This window comes from Sinocyclocheilus grahami, unplaced genomic scaffold, assembly GCF_001515645.1.
Source record: "Sinocyclocheilus grahami isolate Dianchi unplaced genomic scaffold, SAMN03320097.WGS_v1.1 scaffold90.1, whole genome shotgun sequence".
Classification (NCBI taxonomy): Eukaryota; Metazoa; Chordata; class Actinopteri; order Cypriniformes; family Cyprinidae; genus Sinocyclocheilus; species Sinocyclocheilus grahami.
Window position 1 is genome coordinate 1,323,973 of NW_015505269.1, and position 16,654 is coordinate 1,340,626.

General features: G+C 38.1%; 1 protein-coding gene across 1 annotated transcript; it reads left to right on the forward strand.

Moving 5' to 3' along the window:
* The first annotated feature begins 1,957 nt into the window (after window positions 1-1,957).
* Window positions 1,958-13,949, forward strand: LOC107587153 (NUAK family SNF1-like kinase 1). Its single transcript, XM_016274818.1, has 7 exons — window positions 1,958-2,429; window positions 6,831-6,951; window positions 8,338-8,489; window positions 10,142-10,207; window positions 10,279-10,398; window positions 12,065-12,197; window positions 12,286-13,949. The coding sequence occupies exons 1-7, from the start codon at window positions 2,196-2,198 to the stop codon at window positions 13,320-13,322; spliced, it is 1,863 nt and encodes a 620-aa protein (XP_016130304.1). The 5' UTR covers window positions 1,958-2,195; the 3' UTR covers window positions 13,323-13,949.
* The last annotated feature ends 2,705 nt before the right edge of the window (window positions 13,950-16,654 follow it).

The window sequence follows — 16,654 nt, forward strand, 5'->3', positions numbered from 1 at the left end:
CTGTGTAAGCATTTACTATATAAAAACAGCCCTAAACTAGAGCTTTTTCAGGTCTGATATTTATCTTTAATGCACTTATTGTTTATTACACTTAGCAGAATTGTTGAAATACAAGGTGTTTTTTTTGTTTTGTTTTTTTGCCCACAGCACCTTCTAGTGACAAATCAAATTCCTTGAAAATCTATGGCTACTGTACTACTCTAAATATTGCTGAAGCAAATAGTACAGTATGCATATACTATTGCATGCATAGAATATCAGGATGACTTATTTGTTAACATGCAGAACAATCCTTGAGCTAAACTTGACCTTCCATTTGCCGTTTGAGGGATGATGGTCATAATATCGTGCGAAGAATTCATGTGACAAACATGTAAGGTCAGATGACAACAAATACTTTTTTGTACAATGTTTTCAGTTACACTTACTTTTTAAATAACAGGGCAGAAAACAGTATATACAGTGGGGCAAAAAAGTATTTAGTCAGCCACTAATTGTGCAAGTTCTCCCACTTAAAAAGATGAGAGAGGCCTGTAATTTTCATCATAGGTATACCTCAACTATGAGAGACAAAATGAGAAAACTAAATCCAGAAAATCACACTGTAGGATTTTTAAAGAATTTATTTGCAAATTATGGTGGAAAATAAGTATTTGGTCAATAACAAAATTTCATCTCAATACTTTGTTATATACCCTTTGTTGGCAATGACAGAGGTCAAACGTTTTCTGTAAGTCTTCACAAGGTTTTCACACACTGTTGCTGGTATTTTGGCCCATTCCTCCATGCAGATCTCTGAATTGTTGCATACTGAACGTTTTGCCAAATGTGAGTATTCAGTATAGGCTACATCAGAAACAGAATGAGTGGTATATCGTTATCATCAAAACATTTTACCCTATTTTAGTGATACTTTAAGTTCTCCATATGGTGGCAGTACGTCCCAATGATCCCAGTATATGACAGCCGCAGAAATATGGTGCTGTTGCTAGAGGGCGCTGTTGAGTCATATTTTGCTCACTGTGCGTAATGTTTGCTACTGTCCTGAGAGCTACCAAAGTTTAGGATCACAAAGCAAACAAAAACAAGCCAAGTGGATTTCAAGGGTGAAAAAACCCAGAGATTCTTCATTAGAAAAGCCATTACTGCACCTGCCCAATGCAGTACACAAAATATCTGCACAAAGAGCTTGCTAACATTGAAATAAATATAGCAGCCTACAATGTGCTTAAAGTTCATTAATGTATTTTATTCGTTTGTTTGTTTGGGCTATTTATTTATGCTATATTTTTTCTTTGTGTATTTATGCAAAGAATCCATTATTTGTTTGTTGGTTTAAAAAATCCATTAGATTATATTATTAAGAATTGGGCTGCACTCTATGATTTGTTTTTTAAGTCTATAAAAAAACTGTGCTTTATTAATAATAATAATTTGCTTTGACGCTTAGCCTACTCTTTTTGGTTCACTTTCGTTTTTTTTCCCCACTTCACCTTATATTCCATGTTGTCTATTTTTGTACTTTAGCACTTAAATACTTAAAATACCTAAATACTTTCATGTCAATATCAAGCTTTTAATAGAGATAAGCAATACTGTTGCGCTACTCAGTTGAATCATATTTTGAATTACTGTTATATTGTAATCATTTTAACTATACATTGCTGCAAAACACATGCATATTACATGCAACTGGAAATGCTTTAGTCCAAGAAATGTACAATTATTCGTCATGCCAATAAAGCACATTAAATTGAAGAATAATTGAGAGTGTGTGATGAAGGGAAAGCACTGACCAAACCTAATAAAATACAATTATGTGTTCTCCATTACGCCATTATGCCATTATTCCATTAGGAGAGAGAGAGAGACCTGCACTTATAACTCCGCCTCCGGCTTCATCCAGGCTGCATTCTTTATTCCTGTAGTCTTTACTCTGGAGAAAAGGGAAGAGAAGGGGAGGAGGAACCCGCGCCGGTAGTGGGATGGACGGGTAAACATGGAGTCGCGCATATTTGAGCTGCCAGAGGCGAGACGAGCACTTCACCGATGAATGACTGACGGGTCGCTGTTCTCAGACGCCCCCTGCAAATCCCAGACCCCATTCATTAGATTAACTAACGACTGAACACCGAGTTCGGCTGAGCACCGATTTTAAGATTTATCGAGCATCCGGACACATCGCTGAGGAAACCATGGAGACGGAATCATCCCAGTTAGCGAGTAACGGAACGAATGAAAGTGAGCCTCTACCGGTGGACTATCCCGGAGGAGAGATGCTAGCCTCTCTTGGTGTACGAAGAGGCTCCAGCGTGAAGAAACATCACCACAAACACAACCTGAAGCACCGCTACGAGCTGCTCGAAACCCTCGGGAGAGGAACATATGGAAAAGTGAAGAAAGCCATAGAGAGGCACACTGGACGAGCGGTGAGTTGACCAACATGCAATGACCCAAAAATTGCTCTTTCAAAGCTCAAGAGATCTTATGAAGTTCTTAGATAGGCATCAAATGAGTTGCATGAACCAACCAGTTCATTTGATTTTGGAAGAATTAACTGAGTTTTGCATCTTGTCAAATCTGAGCTGCGTGTTGAAGTTTTTTTTTTAAATGTAGTGTTTTTTCCCCATCACTCTTAGAAATAAAGGTTCCAAATGGGGATTTTCACAGTGATGCCACAGAAGAACCATTTTTCCTCCCCAAAGAATTTTTTGTTAGTGTGAAGAACATGTTAATAATCTCACTATAAAGATCCTTTTGTGAAATTGAACGGTTCCATGGATGTTAAAAGTTATTTGTGGAACCATGAATGTCATTAAAAAAAAACTTTATTTTTAAGAGTGATCATGGAAAAGCAGAAGACAAGATTGAACAGGATTGAACAGAGATATTAAAGAGATCTCGTTTGTGATTATCCTTTCATATGGGAGATGTTGTGTGGGTTTCACTTGATATCAGTTGACCTAATTAAACATTCCTTTGAAACTTTGGTGAAAGTAAATATGCCCTTAATGGCCATCATTACATGCACAATTTCACAGGGCAAGTGCTGTCTTCCGTCCCTCAGTAACAGGGGTCAGCTCATTTAGGTCATCTAGAAGTTGAGCAGGTCAAAGGTTTCAAAGCATGAGAGGTATGTTTATGTCGCAAGTAACCTAAGCTCCTTTACGTATCGCTTTGGCCTCGCCACCATTGCTAAGAAATGCACAACATCTGTAGAGCAAGATAAGTTGGAAAACCTAGGATAAACCACTTCTGTTTTGGAACTAGGTCAGTGCATTAATCCCGAGACAGATCTGCATCTTGAGTGGGGCAGATATGGACCTAGTGGGTCAGAGCTGTGGGCGAAAAATGTGGCCTGATGTCAACAGCTGCTTGAGCGCAGGATGCTCTCAGAGTCACGTCCGGGACTTGGTAACCTAATAACGGAAAACACTTACGAGCATTTCCTCAGAATTTACACCATCCGACTAAACAGAAACATTAGACAGTGTGGTTCTGTGGAGACCAACACAACTGTTTGTGTTTTCAGTGTTGATGACCAAGGGTGCAGACAAACTCAAGTGTTTGTATGGTGATGACTTTGGCACCAGTAAAGAATGTTCCAGCATATGCATTTAAAAGCTTTCCCTGCCAACACATGTGAGTGAGCTTTAGTTATTTGCTTTGTTATTTAAATGGGGGGTTTGGTGATGGAAAAAAGACAGGTAGACATTGTGGACTGGGGCAGATGATAAAGTAGCAAGTACGAACTGAAAAAATGTTGAAGTCGCAGTCCATGCTCATTGTCTGAATGGACCAATGGCTGAAGGAATGCATGACTCATGCTAGTAGCAAAGGAAAGAATTCATAACTTTGTGGGATGAGTTAAACCAGAACATATATATTGACTGTTTGATCGTGTAGTCTTGGCTTAGCCTTAGCCTCTTTAGCATTTTTATAGTCATTTTAGGGGTTTAGGAGTTACATTGTAATGGCAATTAAAGGGGTCATATAATGCGATTTCAAGTTTTCCTTTCTCTTTGGAGTGTTACAAGCTGTTCGTGAATAGATAAGATCCCTAAAGTTGCAAACACTAAAGTCTCAAACCCAAAGAGATATTCTTTATAAAAGTTAAGGCTCGCCAACACACTCCTAAAACGGCTCGGGACACGGCATCACAGTATGGTAAGGGGCGTAACATTTCCGTGTTAACATTAACGCACTGGATAGCTGGCCAATCAGCGTACACCTTGCTTTTCAGACCAATGAGCTTTGTAAAAATCTACGCATTTCAGAAAGGCGGGGCATAGAGAAGAAACAATAATGTACAGTATGTAAAAAAATTATGTTTTTTTTAACCTTAAACCGCATAAACACATTTCATTACACCAAATACACAAAATAATGTTTTTTTTAGCAACATCATATGACCCCTTTAAGTAAAATTGGATATTGGAAGCATTTTTTTCACACTAAAATAATTTTTACAAGCATATTGTTTACATCTTATGGCTATACTATTGAAACAGTATTTTAGTGTTTATGGATTGCATGCTCCATTTATTTAAAATAATTTTTTCAACAAGGGTTGTGTTGAATTTCTTTTTTTTAAGGACACTGACAGTATACGCTGCGTATACTAACGTAACGCTACGACATAGAAAGATGGAAAAGGCAGAGGAAGTTGCAAAGAAACAACAAATGCCAATGACTGGCTTTCTTTTTTTGCACCATCATTGTGTTCAATTTTCTATGATGCATTTTTCCAAAACTTTGTTCCGCACGAGTGCTCCGGTGAGTAAAGGTGCTCCCTTTTCCCCCTTAAACGGCGGACAGGTAAAACAACACAGCTGTTGTGTGAGGCTCAGACAATAGGCTGGTCTATGTCTAGGAGACAATAAGAAGGCTTCAGTTTTAGCCAGGGGTTAGAGAAGAGCAAAGCCTACAGCCAGCTGGCAAAGGCATCAAACACAGGTTGGCTTAATGCTCTGTAGCCACAGGCTAGGTAACAATACCGCTCATCCATGTACGCTTCCTTCAGCGAGGTCAAAAAATTACCTGCGTGGCCATCTGCTGCGATGCAATTTTAATGAGTTTATGCTTTCACTGTAATTAGGGTAAAGTTTGAGACGATAAGATATTATATCACATTGAGGTCCTAAAGTGGCTCTTAACACATGCAATCACACTCGTTCTGGCTCTAACTTAAAGCCTTTTTAAAACCATCCACCAGCCTAGTGACAAACACCAGACTGTAACCAGACAGATCATATCCAAGTGGCGCATTAAAAAATACATTTATCACAAGCGCTGTACTATGAGTCTTACATAAGTCACTGAAGTCACTGAACTGAAAGCTGTAACATGCAATGCATGCATTGTAGATGTCATCTGACAAGAAAACAATACATTGCATGAACACCATTTTGCCCCTAAAAGGCTTGGGTTGGCAGGGTTGTGAACTGCACTGGGTGGACAGGAAGTCAGCTCTGTCAGCGCCACTTCCCCTTCTTCGTGTTTTATGAGTCAGTGGAGGAACATGCTGCAAACTTCCTGCAACTTTAATCCCTCCTCATGACCACTCAGACTTGGCCAGGCAGAAATCTTCTCAGCTCTATATAAAGCATAAGACTTTAAGATATTGAGTAAATTACTTTAGCCACTAAAACTAAAACATTTATGCTCGAGATAACATTGCATTATTAAAAAAATATGTAAAAATAAAAAAGAGGTTCTTTGAAAGCAGGCCTTTGAGCGCTGACACATCTCTGTGATAGAGCCTGTTTGGGAGCTGGTAAATGGGACGTTTAAAAATAACTCCTGTGGTGCGCCTTCTCCCAAAAAAAAGCCATTCACCTTCACAGAAACCCATTTTCGCTCAAGGTTAAGCCGTTAAAGTCCAGATCTAGACCGTCATTGCCTTTAGCTTACAAAAAACATCTCTTCAGAACTTTGAAAAAGAAAAAGAAAAAAAAGTACTGAAATAAAGTTGAATGCTTTCTATTGGGAATAAAATAATGTATATGATTTATGCATCTTTTAAATGACTATCTACATAGTTCATAATAATTAAAGCATATTATCACCATAGAATATCATATTACATTATTTTTACTGTATTTTATCACACTATTTTAAAGATGCTGTTATTTTTATTATAAAAAAGACAGTATTGTAGTTTTTGTTAATATTTTAAATTCAATTTTATTTTAGTTTTTACAATTTTGTCTTTTTTTTGTCATTTTTTTTGCATAGGTCTATATAGATTTTAGTTTATTTTAGTACTTCAAGTTAAACTAAATGAAATTATAAATGTTGGCGCAGCAACTATCTGAAATAAAATAAGAATATATATAATTATATAATAATATTTATTCTATTTTATTTTAATTCATGTAATGAAAACTTTTTTTGTGGTATTTTAGTTTTAGTTAACTGTTATAACCCAAGTCCATGTTTTAACCCGCTATATTAAACTGCTCTGCAGGTTAAATAAAAAGAGTGCTACTACTACTAGATTTGTTAGTTCAGCAAATTTGTGGGTCACCTGACCGCCTAAGATAGGACGTTCTTGACACCATAAAAGGGAGTAGGCTCTTCTGTTTCTATGATCTATGACCCCTGAGCCAGGATGCCACTGGAACACAAATATCATCAATCAGAGTTTTTTAACCTTTGACCCTCATCTTCATCAATACATCAAACTGAAAAATTGCTACTAAACCAGGAATCCATCAATATTTTCTAGTTTCTCCAATCAAAAGAATCACTAATAATACTTTGCCAAAACGCTAACGTGCTATAAATAGGATTCACATAGTTGATTCTACTTGTTTGTTGGTTCTCAGGTAGCGATTAAATCCATCCGAAAGGAGAAGATTAAAGATGAACAAGACATGGTGCACATCCGCAGAGAGATCGAGATCATGTCTTCTCTCCGCCATCCACACATCATCTCTATATACGAAGGTAGGTCTTTTTCTCACTGCTAGCCGTAAAACACTGTCACTGAGACACCACAACTCCACTTAATGTATTCAGAAACTGAGCACACATCAAAAGTCTACAAACCCCTTCAACTTTGATTCTCAACATGTGTAAACTCCACACCCTTTGCTGCCGCGTGTAGTTTTTCTCAACATCCAATCATCTTTAGATCAGTTGCCCTCACATTTTATTTATGCAATCTGACCGCACCCTGCTAGCCCAAGGGTATTGATCAGGCAACAACGTTGTTGGGGGTGTAAACTCTCAAATGGAGATGAAGCAAATGCATTGAAGTCATTACAGTCCTGCCGCAATCAGCATGTTTGAAATGTCCCACGCATGTAGCTTTGCCTCTCAGAACATAAATCAAAAACCCACCAAATTAGGCCCCGAATGCAGCGATACTCAAAACAAAGCTGCTTTATCTCCACGCTGACAGAGGGAGACGCCACGGCTGTGGACTCATGCCGCGATCTCAGCCAGGGGTCATTATTACTGACCCTGGATCGGTCTGAGAGTCGGTGCCAAAACGGAGAGCGCTCAGTCTCCTGTGTCTAATACGGATTAGCCGAGAGAGGTAATTACTCAGTGCTAGCTTCTAGCACTGGTTTGGATGTCTTGAACGTGAACTTAACTGGTTTTCGAAGGTTATTCCAACAAGCTTGGTTAGTCCAAGATAGTCAGCAGGTGTCCAAATACACATGCTGTTAAGAGTGACACCAAGAGAGTCAAAGAAAACCCACATTTATTGTCTATTTGGTCCACTGACCATCACTGTGACAACCAGCCTCTGGGCGGTAAACAATGAAGGGTCACTATAGAGATGCTCCTGCTGTATCAGCAGAAGGTGGAGGAGGATCTGAATGGAGCAACAGCTTCACTCCCCTGCAAAATAAAAACAAAGATTTGCTGAGATCCCATTTTTTCCATCGAGATTTGCAAGATAAACCCTTCTCTGATTGGCTTAAATGATGGCAATTAATCTAAGAGCTGCTACTAAGAATACTGTGTTGTGCAAACATGTACCTTTTCTTAGAACGGGAATGTTTACGCCACCATCCAAGATCATGTACACCAAATCTCGCTTCCTCTCTGCACTTAACACCTGTTAACAGTTGTGGTCTTGCTTGCAAAGACAGCTCCTAATCGCCATGACCCTGACTAAAGCCAGACTCGCTGGCGATTTTGACTCCTACATACTGGCAACGGCCCAACGAAAGCTTGAGCCAAACTGTTAACAGTCAGTGACAGAGAGATTTAGCTAGAGAGCCGGATATAATGGAAATATCGCTTTAACAAGCAAAGGCCTATAATGCAATGATGTTGAGTAATCTAATCAAGCGCTGTTGCATTTGCTTCTATTCACAGTGTTCGAGAATAAGGATAAGATTGTGATCGTGATGGAATATGCCAGTAAGGGCGAGCTGTACGATTACATCAGCGAGCGCCGAAGGCTCAGCGAAAGAGAGACCAGACACTTCTTCAGACAGATTGTCTCTGCTGTTCATTTCTGCCACAAGGTGAGGGTGGAGCTGGTGGAGCCGTGCGGTGAGATAAATTAAAAACTAATTTACTGACCTTCATATCATTCTAAACCTGTATGACCTTTTCTACTGGGAAACACAAAAGAAGATTATTCTGAAAATTGAGGGTTTTTTGGTCCATACAATGAAAGGCGTTATTTTGGACCCCATTGACTTGCATTATATAGACAAACAGTACTGAATAACTTTGTGTGTGTGTGTTCCATTAAAAAAAGTCATAAAGGTCATACAGCTTTAAAATTACATGAGGGTGAGTAAATGACAGTAGACGTGTCATTTTTGGTTGGACTATATATTCATATAGAAGATATGTTAGCAGAGAGCAAACTGAAGTGCATATGCAAAATGTATGATCTTTCAAACTAGGTGAAAAACTGAAGACAAAGGTTTTCTGTATTATGGAAGAGCAAGAAATAATAAAACAACTAGTTTCAGCCGTGGATGATAATCAGATGATACTGTAAATCTTATATTCTCCATTTAGTGTATTTGGACACAAAAGTAAATTTTAGTTTTAAATTTTTACTTAAATTATTATTTTAAAAAAAGTGTCCTTTATACTTATGTAATAACTGTTTGGCGAAAGAAAAAAGAAAAAAACAAAGCCAGTTTGCGGTCTTATCTGGTCTAAGCTGTTTTTTTTTGGTTGGTTTTAGAGGAATAGAGCTGCTAAACATTAGCTTGGCCAGCCTAGCCAGACCAATTTGGGCAGGTTTGGGGACTAGCTTTAACCAGGCAAACTAACTTAAACTGGTTTTCAGCTGGAATATTGTAAAAATAGGCTCTATTGCATTTCTTGCCTTTAACCTTATGCAGCTAAGGTGCTTTAGCCTTTAACCATGAATACAATTACATTATAGCACAGCGTCTCGTACCTTAAAGCCTCTCAAACTAAACAACTGACATCTGTGATCTGTGCAATGTTCACGTGCAGCCAATAAAATGATTTACTACATGAAGGAGGACTTGACATGATATGAGAAGGATAAACTTCCAAGAACGTCTCGATGTGAAAGGTTGTGGAGCCAGAGAGCAGCTGTGCTCTTCTGTCCTGGTGCCAAACCCCTCCTCCTCATCTCCCATTTTTCCCACTTTCCGAATGAGATATACTTCAAATTGACTTTTCGCATTGATCCAGCACATATTTATTCATTGTTTTCCCTTTTATTTCACATTTTAGAGCATATTTTTCTAGTTTTATAAAGATTAAGGGTAGGATTAAAGCAGAATATCCCGTTCCTGGATCAGTACAAAGGGTCAGCCGGTACCCGGGGCCGTGTCAGCTGGAAAATGAAACGCCCTGGGGGAATTCAGCCTGGGCTTGGCCTTTGTTTCTATACAGCTGGGCTGATGATGTCATCAACTCAGCTGGGGGATTCCAAGGAGATCGTCCCGGAAAGGAGGGAGGAGATACACAGATCAGGCCATTTGACAGTGGATGAAGGGAAATGTCACTTTTCCCTTCCATAAAATATTGCTGTCTTTAAAGAATAACAGTGTATTTATTGATCATTACAGTGTTTTGTAGGACATCAAATATGACAAAACTAGGTGGCAGCATAAAAAGTGATGTTCCTATGATGTCTGTAAGTTGATCTAAAAACTATGGCTTTGATGATGTCTTACAGAACGGAGTAGTACACCGAGATCTCAAGCTGGAAAACATCCTCCTGGATGACAATGGTAACATTAAGGTATGTCCTGATTTTCCTTGAGTGATTTATTACTCAATATCAGCCTGTTCTGACTAGTTTTTTTCTTCCAGATTGCAGATTTTGGTTTGTCCAACCTCTACCACAAGGACAAGCTTCTTCAAACTTTCTGCGGCAGCCCTCTGTACGCCTCCCCTGAGATTGTGAACGGACGACCGTATAGAGGCCCGGAGGTACGTTATGAACTAATATTCTCCAGTTATGCAACCCTACATTGCCATTTAAGAGGCCTTCATTTTTCCTTCTTTAAAAAATGTGGGCTAGGAAACACAATCACATACTTCCTGTCTCGAAATGATAAGAGAGAACAAAACACAGATAACAAAGAGAAAGAGAAAGCGTTTCCACTCATATCTGAGGGAGGTGAGACCACCCCTCATTCCACATCCAAGCTCAGTCACTCCCCACAGGAATCAGGCCAAGTCAGTCAGCGTACCCAACATCCTCCATAATCCAATGAGAAACAAAGACTTTGCCAAAAAGAATGAGGACTAATCTCAAAGCTATTTTCAGGATATCAAGCATTCTTATAGACCCTTCATGGTTGCTAATATTTAATAGCCAAACACTAAGCCTGTCTGGAACACAGGAATATTATCAAAATTCCCATACTTTTTCCGGTTTTTATTGTACAATGATACATGCAAGACTCTAAAAGCCTCTGGACATTCAATCATACACACTCACAATGATCCCCCTGGTCCCTCAATCATCCTTACATAACTGGAGACCATGGGAAAGGCAGCGTTCATCTTCTTGCTGGTCAGAGATCAGTGGATCTGCGCCAACAATAACAGAGCTCTTCACATCTACTCAGGGTCAGACAGGTCTGGAGCTCGGGGAGTGGACGTTTCCTGCGCTGTAATCAGCCATTGTTTCCCCTCGATACCTCCTCATTCCTGACCTGCACCCTTGGCTAATCAGCAGAGGTGCAGCAGGGTCAGACGAGGTCGGCAAGAGAAATGATTAAATAACGAGCAGGAATTATGATGGCTGTTACTGCACAGATATATGTGAGATTACCTATTGTTCTCATACATTAGGTGTACAATGACAGCTTGATTAAATGTTCATAAATATAGGTGGAGTTGACTTTGTGGCCCAGGCAGGAAAATAAAATAACACAACATTTTAATCTATTGCTAAATGTCGGCAAGTGTTTACCGGCACATGTTCAACTAGTACAAAGGTTAGCCAGTCTGTGAAGTTGTTAAATATGTGAAAAATTGTATCATCATGTTGATAATTTAACTATTTTAAATAAAAGTTACTGTTGATGAAAAATTACTAAAAAGATAAATGGCATATGTTTTTGAAAAAATGTATAAAGAAATGTAAATATATAAATATACATTTTATAATATATAAATATAATAAATCAATGTGTAATATACTCATTTATTTCATTATGTATTTTATAATTTTATTAATTTTATTAATTGTTAGTACATTATGAATATCATCATTTAAATTAATAATGCACTAAACATTGCATTTATATAAATGTAATGTTATATAAAATACAATATATACATTTTGTAATTATATATTTTAAATATAAAAATTGATATACATTTACACCTTAACTTTTAATATATTACAAATATGTATTATATAATATTTTGTTTTGTGTAATTTCACGTAACTCATAAACTAAAATAGTACTTTAAAACTGTATCATAGTTTGACTAAAACTGGCAAATTAATCAATATTATTAAATTTAAAGGATATTTTCATTGCATTTCAAATGCAATTTTCATTTTAAATGTTCCATAAACCATTTTCCTAAACTGTATCTCCCAGTGGACCAATTTATCAGTGTGGTGTTGTTTTGACAGGTTGACAGTTGGGCGCTGGGCGTATTACTATACACTCTTGTGTACGGAACAATGCCCTTCGATGGAGGAGACCACCAAAGACTCATTCGCCAGATCAGCAACGGAGAATACAGAGAACCGCCACAGTCATCAGGTATGTCTCTTCTCACTAGACATTTCTAAGTCATCTAAGCCTAAATCTCAGTTACCTGATCGAGTTCAAATCTCTCCATCTCATTCAGACGCTCGTGGTTTGATCCGCTGGATGTTGATGGTTAATCCAGATCGCAGGGCTACAGTTGAGGACATTGCAAATCACTGGTGGGTGAACTGGGGCTGGAAGACCAGCGTGTGCGACTGCCAAACGCAAAGGGAGAACAGCTCACCCATGCTGGCCCGCTTCATTGACTGGCAGAACCGCACCGAGGTCCGTCCAGGCAAAGCTCAATGCCCAGAGCCTGGTAACACTAACAATGGCACTAATACAGCCTTGACTCCAGCCCGGCGTTTGAGAAAGTCCACGAAGGAGAACGATGGTGGGATGTGGGGTGTTGCAGAGGAGAAGCCAGGCCTCAAGAGACCAAAGAGCATCCTGAAGACTCGGGCGACCAGTGGAGACCAGCGATCCCAGAGTCTATGCGAAGTAGAGCTCAGACGGTCCATTTGCTACCAAGACGTCGAGTCCGGCTCGAGTCCAGAGCGAGAAGACACCCTGGGTGGCTCGCCAGCCAAAATGGTGTCCATGTTACCAAAGAAAGGCATTCTGAAAAACAATCAGCAGCGCGAGTCTGGGTATTACTCCTCGCCGGAGCACAGCGAATCCTCCGAACTGTTAGGGGGCGCTACTGTGCAGCCTCCGAATAGCTCCCCACCCAAACGGACTGTCGGGAGGAAAGGTATACTGAAGCGTAACGGGAAATATTCTACACACAGTGCCGTGGCAGTCCATGGTGAGGCCCAGGCTGACTCAAATGGTTCGCGGAGCCAGAGCAGACCCTCCAGCATCTTGTACGAGGAGACGGGTCTTTCCAGCATGGGGTTGGACTGGCCGCCCGCCTCTCCGAAACCCAATATCCGGGGCTCGCTGTCGGCCGAAGACTTGCTGCAGATGGCTGGGTTCAGGGGCCTTCAGACCGTGGCACCCCTTCCCAGTGGAAAGGGTGTCCGCAGCCCTCCTGGTTCCCCTGGAGACAATGGGAGCTTCTCCTTGCTGGGCGATCTGGATGATGTTACCCAGGTGTACCAGAAAGCCCTGGACATCAGCAGCCATCTAGGCTAGACTTAGAGAAAAAGGCGGAGAGACTGGAAGAGTGAATGATTCCCAGCTTGTCCTTCTCATCACAGTGCTGCTGGGTAAATGTTTACAGGTCGAGAAGCGGGACATTTCAAATCTCCATTCACCAACTCGCGTTGATGAGCATTTCTCGTGATATTCTCGTTTTAGACTCGACAGTCGAGGGGGAACAACGGAAGCACTTTAAAGCGGCTGTTCTCCAAGATGCAGCACGTAATGACAGCTGGAATTGTGTTATTTAAGTTACTGTATTTATCTGTCATTCATGGTTTGGACATTTTGAAAACACCAAGGCAATTTCATAGTTTATGGGAGAGTGGTTTCATCGATACAGTTCATGCATTATGAAAAGTGTTAGATAAAGGCCATTTGAACATCTGTATAATAAATTCGTATCGTATAATACCAGCAATTTCAGTGATGTACATGCACAGCAGTACATCAGTAATGCTAAGACTTAACAGAATGTTTTCGAGAATTAGAAAAGACGTAGGGTTATTATACAAAAAAATAAGAGCATTTTGTCTTTATTAGGCTATCTTTTGTAAACTGTTTTGACTACACTTACAGAAAAGTACCAAAAGGTACTAGAGTACCACCATGTTTTTTTTTTTTAAATGTATCATGGTACTACCATGGTATTGTTGGGAAAAATGCTAATTTATTATTATTTTATATATATATATATAAAAAAAATATCAGTTAACTTTGGCAGCCCTAAAATACAAAATAAAATGACTACCAATTAACTAAAAAAATTTTTTTTTAAAACACGGGGAAATTTTTTTTAAATTAAACAAATGTGAAAATTCTAAATACAATGAAATTCCAAGTTCTAATAACTCTGCCTTGGAGTATAATGTTTATTTCAGCATGTACTATGGTATATATCAAAGTGTGGTGATATTACCTTCACTGTACCATGGTACTTTTTTTTGTAAGGGAAGTAATAAGATGTTATAAAGGGTACCAACAATACACTGAGAGGATATCATGATCCCAGAGCTCATTTTAACCTGTTGTGACAGAGACAGAGCCATGCAAATTTTGACATATCTCTGAGATCAGCTAGAGAGCAACTAGTGCAACACAAAGCACAGGAAAGGTCAAAGGGCAAAGGTTGTATCAGTGTTATGATACCATACATTCTCTCTCACACAGACACGCACACACAATGCTAGTGCACACGGGCAATTATATGAGCTCCCTGAAGCATGACAGTGTGGAAAGACAAGCTTTGACCTACGGTGTAATTCTGGTCCAGAAATGACCCATGTTTCAACAGCACATGGCTTTAAAGACAGGAAAGAGATGCCAAACTATTCTTTTCACAAGGTGGAGTGTTAAAAGACACATATTCTTAAGGCAGTAGATTATGAAAACAAAGATTAAGATTGAAAAGGTTTCACTTAAAAAATGGGAATCAAAAGGTCAAGTCTCGAACTGTAAAATCGTCAGGAAGTGGTAAATATTGTGCATGTGCAATTGTTTTATTGTTCAACATACAATGGCATGTCAAGATGAAATGAAGATACTATGCCATTTCTTGTTACATTCTGTTCATTTTTAGTTGTTCCTCTAGTTTAATTTCCTAAATTGCTCACACAGGCTTTCAAAACATTGGTTGCATGAGGCATTTTTAGTGTGGGTTAAGCGTGATCTATAATAGTCTAGCTTTAAAATCTGCGTTAAGATATACATTACAAGGCATTTCTGTCAACCTAATGTGGCAGTTTTATATGAAGTACAGTGTAACCATTGAAATATATATAAGAAATTAACTGGAAAAAGAATGTTTATCCTGTAGGATATCTGTTATAGTTCATTGAGAAAACTTGACTGGATATACTACATATTTAAATTGTGTTATTTAATGCATCTTGTATTATATTCTGTACGTTGCCATGGCTATTTGTTACTTTGTACATTTTATTTTTAAACTCTGACTTACGATTGTCTTGATTTGTGCCTTCATTGACATAAGATTGTCCTGATAATGTTAATGTTATTCTCAGTTTAAATAATTTGCAGTATTGTGTAAGTGTTTTTAAATAGGCATGCATGGAAAAGAAGTTTGTCTGTATGGTTTGTTATGAGCACAGTTAGGTGGTGTATTAAACCTTGTGCTGTTTGTGCTCAGTGCAAAACATTGTCACTTCTTTTAATAAATGTCTCGATCTAAATAAGACGTGTGTGTGTGTGTGTCTCCACTCATTCCATTAAATGTAGAACACAAAGTACTCATAAAATTTTAAAGCCTCTCACTCAACAAACCAGCTGTTCCAGGATAGGACCAGTGCTATAAATAAATAAAATTCAATAAATTAAGTAATTACATAAATAAATAAGTGTGTGTTATAATACATATGTGTGTGTATATATATATATATATATATGTATTTTTCCAAAACAGCTACATCCCTCATATACATCAGTGTAAAAATAATTTTAGCATGAATAGCTAATGCCAACTTTTACTATATGCTTTACAATAGACATTATTCTAATAAAATTCTGTCACACACATGCATTTCATATAAACATACACTATTATTTGAAATTTTGGGTTGGGAAGATGTTTTAAAAGAAGTTGCTGTTGCTCACCAAGACTGCATTTTTTGGTCAAAAATACAATAGTAAAAGCAATATTGTGAAATAATACTACAAATTAAAATACACGTTTTCTACCTTAATATACATTTTTTAAAATGTAATTTTGTTGGCAAAGCTACATTTTCAGAAGCATTACTCCAGTCTACAGTGGCACGTGATTCTTCAGAAATTATTCTAATATGTTGATTTACTGCTTAATATTGTTCTGGAAACCGGGATACAAATAATCTAGTTTTTTTTTTAATAGTGTAAAAAGATATTTTAAAAATGGATAACATAAATTACACATATTGTAGAATGAATTAAGAGAACATTTATTTTCATATGTTATCCAAAACTACACTACTACATAAAAATAACAACATAAAAATTATAATAAAATAAAAAATACAATAAAATAAATTACAAAAATATAGATCACATATAGAAGGAATAAAGGAAAAATGCTAACATTTATCCCATTAAAAAATAAAATATATATATATTTTTTGGTGATATTTTAACAGAGCACTGTAAAAATGCACTCATTTACAAAACAACCAACAACAAAAAAAAGTCTCAGCTGATGGTTTGCAGAGGATTTGAGAGTGGAAAATAAAGCACAAGACTGTATTTAAAAGCATGGGCTAGACTAGGCTGTCTCTTCATATGGCAGGAAAAATAATCAACAACCATCAGAGCACAGTTGGTGTGTATGTGTTTGA

Coding starts and splice junctions, on each gene's coding strand:
- LOC107587153 (XM_016274818.1), top strand. CDS start 2,196: ATGGAGACGGAATCATCCCAGTTAGCGAGTAACGGAACGAATGAAAGT. Junction 2,430..6,830: donor AGAGGCACACTGGACGAGCG/GTGAGTTGACCA, acceptor GTTGGTTCTCAG/GTAGCGATTAAATCCATCCG. Junction 8,490..10,141: donor CTGTTCATTTCTGCCACAAG/GTGAGGGTGGAG, acceptor GATGTCTTACAG/AACGGAGTAGTACACCGAGA.